At 44.8% G+C, this 16,020-nt stretch overlaps 1 protein-coding gene across 1 annotated transcript in view; it reads right to left on the reverse strand.

Moving 5' to 3' along the window:
* Positions 1–16,020, reverse strand: part of SSH1 (slingshot protein phosphatase 1) — a 39,009-nt gene that overhangs the window by 7,768 nt on the left and 15,221 nt on the right. The window contains exons 3-10 of the mRNA XM_067307103.1: positions 8,315–8,418; positions 6,252–6,316; positions 5,466–5,587; positions 3,937–4,005; positions 3,423–3,488; positions 1,884–2,078; positions 1,517–1,610; positions 59–187 (exon numbers count right to left, since the gene is read on the reverse strand). Coding sequence (XP_067163204.1) covers positions 59–187; positions 1,517–1,610; positions 1,884–2,078; positions 3,423–3,488; positions 3,937–4,005; positions 5,466–5,587; positions 6,252–6,316; positions 8,315–8,418 — 844 coding nt within the window. The remainder of the gene's footprint in view (positions 1–58; positions 188–1,516; positions 1,611–1,883; positions 2,079–3,422; positions 3,489–3,936; positions 4,006–5,465; positions 5,588–6,251; positions 6,317–8,314; positions 8,419–16,020) is intronic.

Below are 16,020 nucleotides of genomic sequence, written 5' to 3' on the forward strand. Positions count from 1 at the left end.
GTCAGATCACTCCCACCAAGCCTCCAACCTTTCTGGAACTCCTGACGCTGCAGCTTACCAGATACAAATGATCGAAAATCAGAGACGGTTTGTCCATCTGACCCAGGATAAGCAGCATTTCATTGTCTATAAATTCCTTGAATTCTTTCAAGTTGCAATTCATGTGTTTCTCCAGCTCATTTCGTATCTGCAGAGCAGAAAAGAAAGGATGCCACCTAGAATCATGTCTGCTCAGTAGAAACATTTGCTGGCACTCCTCTGCTCAGCAAGGTTCCAGTACACATTCTCTACTTCATTAAAGAAAGCAAGAGGGATTTGCCCTTTTGGCCACAAGCAACCTCACTGCATGGCATCTCTCCAGTATCTTAGGCCCTCAAATTTAACATCTCTAAATAAAGCTTCAGACAACATCTCAATATAAACCTCCCCCATTTTGGGGTACCTGCTTCTTAAAAATAATTTAAGAGATAGTAAGTCAGTCCTTGGAGAGCAGCTAACATACAAATGTGAAACCCATTAGAAGCAAGAAGTGAATAATGCCAGCATCACTGGTGAAAAGAGAATCTAGAGATTTCCAGTATTTTCCCTTTTTAAAATATCAGGGCACGGGTATACAGTTCTCTTATTGCATCTCTGCTTGAGGCAGGTATAAATGCAAAGCAACACAGCTTTGCTTAAGTCACCATGGAAAAATGGTTAAAACTCTTAACTCTTGGTGTTAACTCTTGGAGTTAAGAGCACATACACAGACGAGTTCTCAGCTCATGCCTTGAGCCTCCCTTGAAAAACAAACAAAAACCCAAACCAAAAAGCACTATTACCATTTGCTCTGAAAATGTTTGCACTGCAGCCAGATGTATTTACATCACCCTGGGGAACAGATCCAATCTAGCTTTAGCCTTGACCTGTGATTCTCCATCCTTAAGAGTCACTAGCAAAATTTTGCCTGCAAGCCACTGACATTGTTCACAAACATAGAAAATAGAACCTTAATATTGAAGCCAACAAGGAGAAAGGAAGACACCGTTTGTAGCACAGAAGTTGCTCTGCACTGTGCATGAGCGAGTGAGTATCTGGTCATTCACCTAAAACAACTGTGTATATTCACAGTTGTGAGGGCTCGAGCCACCAGCTACATCATCTGAAAGTGCTACCTTTGCTTGTGTAGTTCACAGGGATGCACTGAAAAGTAGCTGCAAATTCACGGCTTGGACATGTGCTACAACCAGCTGTAATGCAGGTATCATCTCTGATGCTACTCTTGGCAAAGAAATGGGCACTTTGCACTTCAGAGTCAAATACTTGTTACTAAGGACTAGAAATATTCACTCTGATGTTGATATTACCCCAATTTTCCTGGTGGAGACACAGATGTATAGCAAAGCCTTTAAGGAACAGCTGGAAATATATGCTCAAAAGCCAATGACACCTAGTGATACGGTGCCCCTTCATCAATGCAACAGGCTCTAGAAAAGGAGTCTAGCAGGAAGAATAAGATAGCAGATTTTATACTTGCCTCCTTGGAAGTCACATTTTCCAGGTCTTTGCTCATCATGATGCTCCGGAGTTTGGCTTTAATGAGCCGTTCTGTTCGTTCCCTTTCAGTCGGCCTAAAAGGGAAAAGGAAAGGATGTCCCCAGACAGGCAGTAAACACATTCTCCCGAGATGCGCAAGCTGTGCAGTACAGAGGAGCGGTGGGAAAGACTCATATTTAGCAAATTGACCAGAATAACAGGAAAAAAAAAGCAAATCAAAGCAAACAAAAAAAACGTTAAAACATTTATGAAATGAAAGGAAATGAACCACTAGAAAAACAAAAGGGAGAAGGGGAGATTTTTCTTGTGAGCCAAGCTAATGTTTTCTAATAAAATTCAGAACTGACTTGTCAACAAAAAGAGCTGGAGAGTCCGGGCGAGTGGACTCCAAATCCTGCATGGCATTCCACTCGTTGATGCAGCTCTGATCAGAGCTGATGCAGCTTTCGTAGTATGTGGCCCAGACCAAGGCCATTCCACCAGGAAAGTAGTTGTACCTTCTTGCAACTTCACAGGCTTTATGGAGGATCTGTAGAGCAGACCTGCAAATTTGGAGAACAAAGTTATACAGGTGTGAGCAGCAGAAACACACAGAGCAAGATCTCGGAGATTTTCACAGAGGAAAAAGATTTTCAGCTTTATTTGTTATAGGGTTTTGGGTATAGATTTTTTTTTTTTTTTTTGAGAGCAGGTTTATTGCATCTGAGTTTATTGCCCTCTGAGAGAGGGCAAAAGCTGCATCTTGGAGGCCTCTCAAGAGCTGGTCCAAGGCAGAGGCTAGCATTTTCTTCCAATCAACGGGCAAGAATGAGGCACAAGCTACTCTGGGATCTAATCATTAGCTAACTTGTAAAGCCAGACTAAAGAAAAATAAAGAACATGGACAATTTTCAAACCACCTTCAGCAAGGAGTCAAATGCATATTTACCAGCATTCTTGGTCCCTGATATGCTCCAGGGACAGAGCCCAGATTGGATCATTTGTTTTTGTAAATTCTAGCATTAATCCCCCCCCCCCTTTTTTTTTCCCCTACCTCCTCCTTTTTTTCTTAAGGCTCTACTCTAATGTATTCCGTATAATGATAATTTCAATCACATCTAAGGCTGTCAACAGGAGGGCTGAGTTCAAAAATGGCAGGAACATGCGTTTCATTTGTTTCCGTACCAAATCATCCCTAACAAGACATCCTTCTCTACATCTGTATCTTCTCCCTATCAGACGTTACAAGAACAGGGATCTCATTAAGCTCCAGCAGGAGCCAGCACACCGGCCCGGCCAAAACGCATGCATTTGTTATATTAGGGGCAGGGGAGCAGTCTCTTCAAGAAGGAATTTTCTGGCGCAGCCGCTGCTGATTCAGCCGTCTCTGCTTCAGTGTTTTGGAATCCCTGCACACGGGAGGGGCGACAGGAGCCGAAAGGTGAACACGAGCCCGCGGCGGCACGGAAAGTTTTCACGCAGCAGGAACCCCAGCCTGGCTGCGGGAACAGGGCAGAGCCTCGCAAATGCCATCAGATTGGCAATGGCTCGTGAGACTCCTCTTTCAACCAGTTAGAAAAACATGCACAGAGAGGAAAGACAGGGTTTGCAGCCTGAGGAATTCAGGTTGGTCTTTCATGTTTATCCACCTCATTAGTTTCATTTCCCATCGTCCTTATATTAAGGAGCACAGAGCTGCTCTGAACAGAAGCAGGAGAAGAGTCTACTTTTGGATCAGTACTCTCACAATCCCTTATAGTGCTGCTACCTGCTGACACAGGAAAGCAGTATCTCTACCGCAGCTCACTAAATACCAGTTATGGAGAAAGTTAAAATGCGGTCTGCTTATTTAGTTTACTCACAGAAACAACAGTCTCTTTCTCAGCAGAGCTAATTAACATACGTACCACATGGCTTGCACTGACACTGGCTTGAAGATGTGCATTCTCCCTGCGGTGCTCACACTGAAGCCCCTAACAGGGAGAGAGAAAAAAAAACAGTGACAAACTGCTCCTCTGCATCAGGAGCTGCACTCTATAAATAGCTACTGCGAGGCAGCTATAGGGAATGTGGAAGCCAACTCTCACAGTCAAACAGAATCAGGGACGAGAATTTGTATCACCTGATTATTCAAATCCTCCCAAATAAGAATGTCAAGTGACTGGCTTTCCCTGCTGTACACTGCAAGGAATTAAAATTCCACCTGTTGGGTGGAATTTAAGAAAACATTCCGTGGTTATTACAGGTTTCACTAGCAGTGTGAGGACAACAAGAGAAAAACAACCTCAGTGACTGAATAAAAAGACTGCAGTGATGAATCCAAAATTGGAACTTCATTTGCAAGGTGACAGAGAGTCTCTCCTAGAGCAGCCCCCAGTAGGAAAGGACATTCACATTTATCCTTTTAATGTGGTGCCTTACCCATCGCCATCGAGATGGATTTTAGTATCACTCCACAAACGAAGAACCATTCCTATAGTGCAGCTTTTACTGGAAGAGAAATTGTTATGCAGGATGTTAAATATAGGCCACAATATGGTCACACCGATATCTTAAATTATGAACTCTTTTGTTTTTAAAATTTCAAGTCTTGCTCTAGTAACTCCTAGTAATATCTTAGGCCATTTAACACATTAACACACAAGGGAATCAGCAAGCTGAAGCCTAAAGATCTCCTCTAATATTAATATGCCCACTGCTCCACAGGACTGGAGAAACAACAGCACAGAAGCGGGAGTCACAAAACCACCTCTTCTCTCCCCTCCATGCCAACAGCCTGCCAGCAGGTGCTGTGGTGCCTCCCCATCCGCTTTACTGCTCTCACCCTCATAAGCGCCGTGCAAGGAAGTTCCCTCAACAGGATACAAAGGCAGATCACAGTGATCTGGCTGCAGAGATTCAGCTCACTAAAGCCAGGCAGAAGGAAACCTTGGTAGGTGGCAGAGCAGCCGCCTGCCCTTCCCAAAAGAGGACCCAAAGGGCCTCTCAAGGGACTGTGTTCAGTTTTCACTTCCTCACTTTGGCTGGTAGAAAAAGACTAAAAGGATTTTATGAGTTTACCTAATCCAAAAGAACACTTTCATTTCAGAGAAGCAATCTGGCAAGAAAACTATACTATAATGGGCACCAGTAACTTTCAACTAGTAAATAATTAAGCTGCCAAGGTATTAAACTTTTAAAGGAAATCAGTATGCATACAACAACAGCAAGTTAGCAAAGAACTCATTTTTTTAAAGCCTTCAGCCTCTTTCTACCTCAGATCAAAGGAGCAGACAGGCCAGTTTGAACACACATGTGGACAATGTGCACTTTAGAGCTTTGAAGAGAAAAAGTGTTTTTTATTAAACACATATAAAAGGAATAAAACCCACAAAAGTGCCCAACTAGTCAAACTGTCAGCAGTCAGAACACTTACAGCTGAGCAGTGACACTTCAGCCCCAGCCCAGAGCCATGGAGTCCCTCAGTAAAGCCGCTAATGCCAACAGACTTCATTCTGCATGAAGCTTTTCCTTAATTAACAAAAACTTTGGCTTTCAGGGGAAATAGTAATTGAAACAGCAGCCAACCTTAAAGTTAGAATGGATTTGTCATTTGGTAAGTAGCCAGCTCCCTAAGGAGAATTACTGTTATCTGGGGGGAGAGAGGAGAGAGGAAAGAGGGGCTGGGTTTGTTTTCTTTTTTTAGGAATCCACATCTACTTTGTTATTTCCAAAACAAAACAATGCAACATTCCAGATCTGCAGAGATATCTGGGGTTTTTGCTTTCATTCCCTACTTTGAATGGGGAACATTTCAAAATGCACATGTATTTGTGGAGCCGAAATTTGGTTTTCGCGTTGTTCTACATTATCCTTTCCAGGAATCACAAAGTTATACAGGAAATTAGGGTCTCTCTTGTTAAAAAACAACATCTGACTGCATAGGAAGCCCAGCCTTGCCTTAGCCATACCTCTCCTTGCTGGAGAAATCCACTCCCAACAGAATGTTCTCTTCTGTGTCCTGTCGCCCGCTGCTGTACACAACCACCATGTACCGGACTCTGTCTGTCCATACACTTTCCAAACGGACAGCCTAGAACAGGGTAACCAAGCTCCGCAAACCAGCTTTTGGATGAACATTACTTCCATTACTGACTATTATTTTTTGAAGTGTAGTGGAGAATTTATTACAAAATTCAACCTGAAGTTTTTTCTAAGGAAGTTTAACTAGAAAGTTGGCAAATATATTGGTCATGCGCTGAACTGGAAATAGAAGCAAGCCCAGAGGATTCTTCCACTCTTACAAGCCTCCACTGAAACATGGCAGCAATGCTAGAGAGGATAGTTAGCAAGGACTTTTCCGCAGTGACTTTATACCCTCTGCAGATTTCTTTAAAAAAGGAAGCCCAACCCTATTTGGATGCAATTTCAGGACTGATTTAAGACAAACTAACCACAAAGTATCCCCTACCAGCAGCTCTTCTCCTGCATTACTGTTTGTGAGCTGACTGGAAAATTAAACTTACCAAAAAGAAAAAGTTTCAGCCAGATCAGCTTCCTGACCTGCTCATCACCTAGATGTGAGCACTGGCCCAAAAGGAGTGGGGGCAGGACCATGCAGTAGGGCTGGCAACTAGCACAGACTTCCTTAAGCTAACTGTGAACCCTGGATTTGTGAACTGTTTTCATGAACTTCTACAGGCCTATTTCAAATGCCTCCAACAGAAAGAAGGGCAGGACAACGCATCACGTCTTACCAGTTTGATTCTGTCCTCACAGCGAAGGAGGTTGATCATCACCTGGAGGTGCTGGGGCAAATCACCTGCAGAGAAAGCAGAAAAATAATCAGAAGGGGTCTCCACTTGCTGCCCTAAGAATGGGCATAGTCTTGACTTTCAGCAGAACTGGACATTTCTTTAAGTCAGAAAATGCCATTTAAGGGAGGCCAATTAAGCTTTATTGTCCCAGAGAATCCTAACAGAAGGAAGTTTCTTGAATGAGTGAAATCTGGCTGTGTAAGAGAATGGGGCTATACAGTATTTGGCAGGTACTATAGATACTGTGACCACCTGTGGCTGGCACAAGTGATGATACTCTTCCAGCTACAGCACCTTGCAAAAGGCAGAAAAATATGTGCACTGAAGTCAGGGGAGGAAAAGGCAGGAGGAACAATTCTGATTAAAAAAGAAAAATAAATTGCCAAAGGACAAAAGAAAAGTTTTGACTTATGAAAAATGTGCAGTATCGTGAGTTCAACCCCACTGGTCTAAGTGAGGGCATATCCGAACATGAGAAACTTCGGAGGAACAAGGGCTGCAGGAGTGGCCCGATTTAGGTGATGAATCCCTTCCATCTCAAACAAAGGGCCGTTCACGCAACAGGTCCCTTAGGACCTATAGTGGTGGATGCATTCCTGTTCAGTAAAAGCAAGCTAAAGGAACAAAGAATCTACAAGAAAACAAAACAAGTTCACATCTAATAACTTAGTAATGCACTCATAACTTTCCATATGAGATAAAATTCCTTCCATAGGATGTTTTCTGGGTATATGAAATTGCTGACAATCAAAGAAACCCAAAGCCAAGCTTGGCATTCAAACGCGCTCTTTGTGCTTGGAGTGTTTACTAAGCAGCAGACACACAGTACCACACTGTGCCTTTCCCACATGCTCCTTCGCTCAAAATGCCCTGATGATCTTATTTCTTCTCTCCCAGTAATCATTTATTCCAAAACTGTCAACGACAGAAGGCATAAAAATACAGGACAAGTAAAATCCACTTCCTTTAACCCCCTATCTGCTTATCAATCCTAATGTGCTTTCACTGTACAATTCTCTACCATTTCTTCCCACCAGCTTGGCACACTGGGAAGAAAAAAACAACAAACAAACAAACAAACAAACAAGGTGCATTCTTTAACCATGATATATGCTTGCAGGCCAGATTTTGATGAGTTCACTGAAAAAGGGATTTCCTGAAACCAGGACAGGGAACATAAGGAGCTAAGAAGCATGTGCCTGTCCAGAGACCCAAGTCCTGTTGAAGTGTTCTTCATCTCAGTGGCAGCATCAAAAAAAACAAAACAAAACGAAAAAAAACAGCAACACAGTTTAAAAAAACCAAATGCTGTCAGTTCTTCACACAACCTGGATTCATGATGTGGGACCTGGCCTGAAAGCTGTTGTGGATGCTACAAATTTACATGTAGAATCCCAAAAGGAGATGGGCAAGTTCACAGAACAGACCACTGGGGGTATCGGTGACATGGAAGACATTCCTGATACAAAGTCCTGAGCCTCAAATTGTTGGAGGCTGGGAAAGCACACCAGAGAAATATCATTACCATGCTGAACCAGGACCTCAGTTCCCCAAGAACAGGCGAGAAATCCAGTCCAGCTAATTTTCCTCCCCAAAGGCCAAAGGGGAAGGCAAAAATCAAACCGCTGAAGTAGAAACAAGATCCACTTCTTCATTTGAGACTGCAGAAAACATGGATGCATATTCAGTAGAGACTCTGGCTCAGTAGGTTTTCCTGGCTAAGGAATGCTGTGCTGAATGCCACAATGTCTGCAGAGAATAAATTTCTGCTCCAGTCACAATTCCAAGACAATGACAAAAGTTTAAACAAAGATCCAATAATCATAAGTTCCCATTGAAATCAAGTGGGCTGCAAACCTGGTTTTACTCTGCAGGTTATACAAGGGCCCACTGTGACAACTAGAGGAGTCATCCACCCACCCACGCGTGCCATTAGCCTGTCAGCGTGGACAAGACGAGCAGGGAAGCAAGGAGGAATTTCAGGAGGTGATTGAATCCATTACCTGCATGTTTGTGAGGATGCTGAAGACTTCGCTGGCCCTGGGAACTGTTTCCTTGCTGCAGGAAAAGGGCTGCTCCTTTCACCATGAAAAAGCTCTCGCTCAGGCTGGAAAACAAACGGCACAGGAAGTCAACTGAAAGGAAATGGCAGCAAAACCTGCATTAAGGTCAGTATGCCCAGGAAAAGGAAAGGCTTTTCACGAAACATAGTAGGATTTTGCCATGAGAAGCCGTTCTCAAAGGCTGCCGCTGGCACCTGGCAAGGCATGCCTCCGGGGTTATTCACCACGAGTTGTGTCATCTTCCAGCAACGCTGTAACTTGGCTGTTACAGGAGGTATTTGCCTGAGTTGTCATGTGCTAGAAACGACTTTATCATTCGATTATCAAATTCTGCAACTTAAAAACAGCAGAGGGTAAGATATTTTACAGGCTTAGACCTGTAAAATGACTTAAGATCAAGTTCCGAGTCAATCACTTCCTACTAATTTCAGTTCAAGATTTCTCTGGAATGCAAAAACAAGAACATGCAGCTATGACTTCTCTGGAGGTTTAAGGCGGAAGGGAGGGGAAGATGAAACCTGCACACCATAAAGAAAGAAAACTGCTCCGAAACTTCAGGGGGAAAAGCAACCAACACGATAGCAAAGAGCTGGCTTTGCTTCAGCTAGGTACAACTGTCCCGGGAAATTCTCCTGATAACAGGGCAGGTCCCAATATGTGCAAACACAAAACTGTGTTTCCACAAAATCAAATGAAACAGGCCCAAGAACATAAATAAAGAGAAGACTGAACAAAATCAGTAGTTGCAGTAAGAACCAGGACAAATCTAATTACATAGTACCATAATGTACTTGTGAGCATTTTAGAAATAGACTTGGACATAAGTGGTAAAGTTAGCATTTCCCACAAGACTGAAAATCAACATCTACTAAACTACCTTTTAGTTGCCACAGTAACTGCTTACACTGCATTTCTTACACCACTCAAAACATCAGGCAACGACCATCACAAGAGACATTCCTTGTTTCAAACCTAAATTTACTGCCATCCTACACTTCCAAACATAGATCATCATTAATTACTGTCTGCAATTTACTAAATATAAATGCTCTGTTGTGAGACTGTGCTGCACAGAGTTATTCATGCTACAGAAAAGGATCCCACAGGAGTTACTACTCCCAGCACTTTGTCCTGCATTTTCTCTAGAGGCTTTGCCCCTTGGTAGAAGGCAGCAGCAAGGCTCCAGTCTAGCCCAGCATTTTTCTGAACAAAGGCATGAAGCCACAGCATTTGGCTTTTGCCTTCTGTGAGAACAGAGCCAAGGTCCTCCAAGCTATGAAGGTTTTCAGAGAAGGTTTCCTAATTTTTCAACTAAGTCTTCAAGGTGCAAAATCCCCAGAGAAGCTGAACCAGGTTTAAATTTGAGATTTCAGTTGATTTAAAAAAAAAGTGAACCAAAACTTTAGCATAGGTTCCAGGCTTTCCAAGTCATCTCTCAGATCAGTAAGACGCCTCCAGGACAGTTACACTCAGGGCTAATTAAAACAAGCTTTTCTGCATTTACACTCCGACAGCTCTCTAACTCCCTGGCGAGCGGGTCGCTTCCCAGCACCAGCCCCGCAGCGCTGCCCCGCGATCCGCAACGCGAGCTCCGACCTGAGCACGCGCACTACCAGCAGGAACTTCTGCAAACGGGAATTTAGCTCATTCTGTCAGCCTCCCGGGAGGAACCTTGTTTTCCTCTCACATCAGATCTTTCATGCTAACAGGAAAGTGTTTAAAAAGGCCAGAAGTTATACAAAAACAGTGACGGCAATACAATGTAAGGATACATCTATTCAGTTAGATACCAGCTTCACACACACTCATCTAATTTCTTTTTCCAACAAGAGGAAAGGAATGGTTAGATAACGCACCAGCAAATAATTCCCAGTATCCCTGTCTCAAGAATTCTGGGAAAGCGATAAAGATATCCCAAAGGATATTCTTTTATCCCTAATCAAATACTGACTGAGATTTCTACAGAAGCAGCAAATGTGGAAGAGACACGACTCTTTCCCCAAAGGCATCAGTAACTGATGCTCTGCTGGTTCATCTGGTCTGATGTTCTCCTCTGTTGTAGTTAGAAAATTCAGTCAAGGCATCATTTACAATAAAAGAGACTATTCCCTGTTGTAGGAGAATGAGAAAGCTGCACTGCCGGAGCAGAAAGTGGTGGCAGGAGAAGGACAACCCACACAACAAAATTTTTGTCAACACGTATTCATCTGCATGGAAATGAACCCGAAAACAAAGCCAAAGAACCTGGTGAGAGCAAGATGACTTTCTTCTTTCTTCCTCCAAACGCTTATTTCCTAAACCGCGCACTAACCTTACAAAACGCAGCTTTCCGTAAGTCAGGCTGCCCATATTTCCCCAGGACTATCTGCGCTCCCGACCTCCACATAAGCCCCTGTGCAGCTGTTGCCAGCACAGTGCTGTACAGAGCAGTAACACATCAGCGAGCCCCAGCGAGAGCTCGTGTTTTAGCCGATATCGGAACGGCAGCGATACCCGACACTATCCCTTATCCACATTCTAGGAACATTCCTCAGCCCCAGCCATCTCATGCAACCGTTCCAGAACACAGCTAACAAAACAAGAGTGAGAAAAAGGCAAGGCACGATATCGCAACTCAGTTCTTAAAAACATTTGTAAATCACACAGTTCCAGTAAACAACCAGCCTCCTTTTTTTAAAAAAAAAAATCTCCTAAGAACAAAAAAAAATCCAATTGCTCAAGAACATCCCCAACTTCCAAGCCTCAGAAGCAGCGATAAATATTCTAGTAAGCAGCATTCGTTAGCAGCATAAAAACGAGTGGCTTATACATACTAATTTGGACTGGTTTTCTTTGAACAGCAGAAGCATTGTGCTGGCCCAAGAGTCAGACAGAAGTCAGTAAATTTGAAAAGATTCATAACTAACTGTAAAACTCACATCCTTTTGCTTCTAAACCCATAAAAAAAAGAAAAGAAGGAAAAGAAAGGGTTGACCGTATATTCTGCGAGGAGCAGAGAAATCGCGTCTGTTGATGCTACCCAGGAACTGGATGACTTTTACAGAACACACTGTCTTCCGCTGATATCCTGGCTTGAAAAAGCACTTGTCCTAACATATCCTGATGAAAGAGGGCCATTCAAAAGGGGAAAAAAACAGCTGAAGCTCGTCTAATCGCTTCCCTCCCACAGCCTCTTGCTGTTTGTTTGTTTCCTCTCGCTCGCTCCGAGGGCGACGCAGCAGAGCGCCCGAGCAAAACGCTCCTCTCGGCGGACTCCGCGCTCACCTGCGCAGGACTAGATAAAAGCATCACACTGACTAACGCCTGTTTGTTTTTTTACAATTACAACACTGCATGTCACCACTGTAATATATCCATAACCAAAGCATTAGCTGTCAAATTAAAATCCTTCTTCGCTTACAGTACGGCTACCCGGTTTTGATTCGTGCTTTCTCAAGTGACTCACGAGTTACTGAACTACTGCTAAACAAGAAAGTCTTTCAGGTGCTTGGTATTTATTTGTTAGCGGCTGGTTATAATCAAACTCACTGATGACTGTTTCTTACAGACCCTTGCCCGCCTCCTCCGCCAGGCGGGAACCATAACGACATGCTCGCGTTTCACAAGCGCCACTAGACCAACCAAAGGAAGAAGCAGCTTTCTGTTCAGTTTTCATCCTGCCCGACTGGCAAGCGCAACAAAAACCACTGATTCCCTGGATGCCCTTCCAGGAATCCTGACCAGCACCATACCTTTCAAGGGCCACTTTAAGCGCTGGAATAAACGCGGAGCCCAGGCATTTGCAATGGCCCCGGGACACCGGTGCGCTCTAGTGCTCTGGGGTGGTCGCAGAGCGGTTCCCCCCTTCCACTCCACCTCTCACCTTACCAAACCATTTCAAGGAGACCAAAGCATTGACCTCCAAGGGAGGTAAAAACCTACATTCACAAACAGCTGGGAAATGCAGAGATGGCCGGGGTGAGACCAGGCACGGCTCTGTGCTGGCAGGAGGCTGTCCAGAAAGCAGGGACCCTTCTGCACCCAGCGCTGTGGCACCCTGAGGCTGGGACAGGGAGGCTGTCGAACGGTCACAGTGTCGCCAAGAGCAGGCTCCAGTGTCTCCCACCTTCGCTGTCCTGTGCTCTATCCGCTGGCTCTGCGCTGCTCGACTTTGAAGGGAAATATTTCTTCCCCTTTGAGAAAGCTCCAGAGGAACGTGGCTGCAACACACATCAATTACATTTCAAGTTGTTTAAGCACACAATAGGCAATGCCTTTTAATCATTTCAAAATGCCGCTCCCTGGGTCCACAAATGCAAAAAAGCAGTCTGTTAAAAATACTGGGTTTTGGAACAAGAGACAGAACTGCTCGTGTTACTGGACGGACAGAGCTGGAAGCCAGTTGCAGAACAATTTTCCCTAACCAGCTTATTTTGCCATTGCGGCTTAGGCTGTGCTCTGTCCCAGGAATAAAACTTGCCTGCCTAGGGTATGCGAGTTCCCCCATTTTAATGGGAAATCTCACACAACACGTAACAATGATCATGCATTGCAGGATACCAGAAAATACTCTTTTAATACATTTTATAGCCCTCAACCTCATTTCACCTCAGAATAAGCGTCCATCCTCAGAAGCCTGTGCAGAGAACACCACTTTCACTAGGAAGACACAGCCAAGACTAGGGTGGATTCAGCAGTCTCTTACTAGTCTAAGAATTTAAAAATCTTATCTACTAACTAAAACAGGAAGAAGAGGGCAGAATAGAGAATCACTAGTCTCTGATTGTCCAGGTATCCCTGCTTCTCCCAGAATTGCCAAAGGCTCATTTAATGCATATAATGCTCAAGGAGCCTGTTTTTACACCCATAACCTGCAAAGAACTGGGCAACATCTCCTGAGCCATAATCAACTCATTATCTTTGTATTTGCTGTTGACCACTAAGAGAAGTCCATTTAATATAGCCAGTGTTCAGATCTGCTCACTTGCAGCTCTGTTCTTAAAAATTACGCAAGTTACTACTGTGTTCTTTAAACCACCTCACTTAGTGAACAAAAGCAGACTTCCACCCTGCCCAGTCTTGCTTTGCCATTTTATTTGAGGACAAGGATAGTCCCATACTCCAACCAAAGGCAAGTTTGAGGGCAGAAAGCTAAGAAACTACAGTGGTGAATTCACAAATACCCTTGCTCCTTGCACACCCAGGCAGAAGCTGTCCTCAGGAGCTGGTTGTTTGCATCCAGCATCACGAGAGGACCAAGCTACATACCTGATGGCTCTCAAAGCTTGCTTCAGCTGAGGTCTGGAGCTCACACTTATCTGCCTCTTACAATTAAGTTAAATCATCTTCTCTCAGAGACTATATTCCAGATGCCTTTTCAAGCTATCTGAAACCTAATGCTTTCTCTGCTTCTGTTTAACCTTTCATCTTGAGCAACCCCTACTTTGCTGACCTGTCATGTGCTTGCACAGCTTGGGTGCAGAGCCGTGTTCCAGAAAATCTCCGCAATAAAGCCTTGCCTAGGCACAGAGCCATGCCTTGCTCTTCTGGCACTAAATCTTTGTCAAATTAAGTTTCTTAATTTCCCCCTCATTAATGGAGCAAAATATACGTGTGGTGAAGGGACAGAGAAGGTCATCTATCCATTAGAGCTGTGCTGGAGCTCTCCGGAGACACAGGCTGCCTCCGGACTCCTCTGACAGCAGACTCCCCAAACGATGGCATTAGGACAGGAAAGTCCCCTCACCCCCGCAAAATCACTTCCAGCATCCATCAATGCAATGGTTAGTCACGCCGATCCTGCGTTTCCTACTTATTACACGCAATCCATTCCTTGTGCCCCGAGAAGCTGCACTGCTGCAACCAGCTCTATATTTTAAGACAAAAAGAACCCAAAACAAAAACAAATTCACTTCTCTCAAATTTGGTCCCAAGATTACAATGGCATGAACATCCCAGTGCATATCAGTTCCTTGTTTTCATGGCATCTTCTGCTCAAAGTTTTTCCAAACTGATAAGGTCAGGAAAAAACAAGTATTCCAAGCGCCACAAAATTAAAACACTTCCTTTTCCACAACCCCTTTGATAAGGGGGATGAAAACAGATTTTTTTTTTTTTTTTTAACCCTCCCCCCCTCCATTTTCTGCTCAGTCTGGAAAAAGCCTGGAAGAGAGTCACTCTGCTGCGGCTCCCCAGCCCCAGTCCCAGGACGCGGGTTACAGCCCGGGCCCCTTTGATGCTCCCGCAGCCAGGCCAGACCCACGACATGCCAGAGAGCGACTTTTAAGACAAGCCACCAATGCAGCGAGCCAGAGGGCAGTCACACAGCCCTACTGAAATAGCAACGTAAACTAAAAACTGGAAACTAACACATCAAATAAAAAGGAAGATTTGGGGAGAGAAATAGCAGGAAGACCCAGCAGCTGCCTGCTTCTCAAGCCAAGAGGACAATTACAGTACACTGGCTGCTTGCTTTGGCCTGATACGAGGCACATCAGATAACGCTTCCTGACCAAGAAAGGGGCCTTCAGAAGGGGTCTGAGCAACACGAAACAGCGCCAGGGAAAATTTAACTTCAAAGCTACTCGCTCACGTGCTACTGAAAACCTGAGAAACAGAAATGGGACCCTTTTAAAGCAGCAGCAGCAGGTCATTTCTCCTGCTTTTAAAAAAAGGACTTAATGCGTTCCCCAGTCGCCTTTGCAAAGTGTTACACGCGAGTCATGCAGAGAACCTAGCGCCACAGCAAAATAAAATGAAACAGAAAGGAATCACCCTTTCGCGCACAGCTGATAGCAGGGCCGTGAGCACCCTGCTTCCCGCAGCACGGACGGGGCTGCCGCGCAGGGGGTGCAGCTGAATACCTCGGGGCACCGAGCGGCGCCGGGGAACAGCCAGTCTCAACGTGTGCAAAGGCTTTAAAATGAAGTGCTATTACAGATAGGCAGAGGCTTTGAGACACGTCGATCAACCGGCCAGTGATGCTACCTGTAAGTGCCCAACACACCTGCTAAAGCTGGTGAGAGCTGCTGGCATTGCTAGGACTGCAGGACTCTACCTCCGCCAAAAATCTCTCTGATGTGCCTCAAGTTGAGGCAGCTGCATGCAGGGAACTTTTGGAAATGTTTATTTTCTGAAATACCATTTTATTACAGAAATGGGAGGCAGGAAAGCTCTTTCCATACTCAGGGCCATGTTAGGGTGTGGCTTCGATGGGCTATGAAAAGTCATCGTACCCAGACTTCCTGAGCTGAAGAAAAGCCACTCCAAGAAGAAACCTAAAACGTAAGCTGCAAACCACAGCAAGATTCAAAGCTCCTTCAGACACACGGAAAATGTCTCCTGTTTCTAAAAGGCAGCAGATCCTCCAGCAGCCAGGGCACCACCACGCAACAGCAAAAGGTTCTCCGCAAGGGGGCCCAGGGCAACAACCGCAGCCCCCCGCAGCCAGCGTTAGGGCTCTCCTAACGCATCCCTCGGGGGCAAATATCTCCTGATCTGTGTCAAAGGAGAGCGCGACGGTTAAGGCAGGCGGGCAAACCCAGCAGGCTTCGCTCTCATGTTCTAGCGCTGCAGCAACAAAAGGAGAGTCTAAGCGCGCATTGTTCGGCTGGAAGGCGTGGGCCACATTCACGGCGCAAGAATGCCGAGGAGGGTTTGAGACACTG

The sequence above is a fragment of the Apteryx mantelli genome, chromosome 17, assembly GCF_036417845.1.
Source record: "Apteryx mantelli isolate bAptMan1 chromosome 17, bAptMan1.hap1, whole genome shotgun sequence".
Taxonomy (NCBI): domain Eukaryota; kingdom Metazoa; phylum Chordata; class Aves; order Apterygiformes; family Apterygidae; genus Apteryx; species Apteryx mantelli.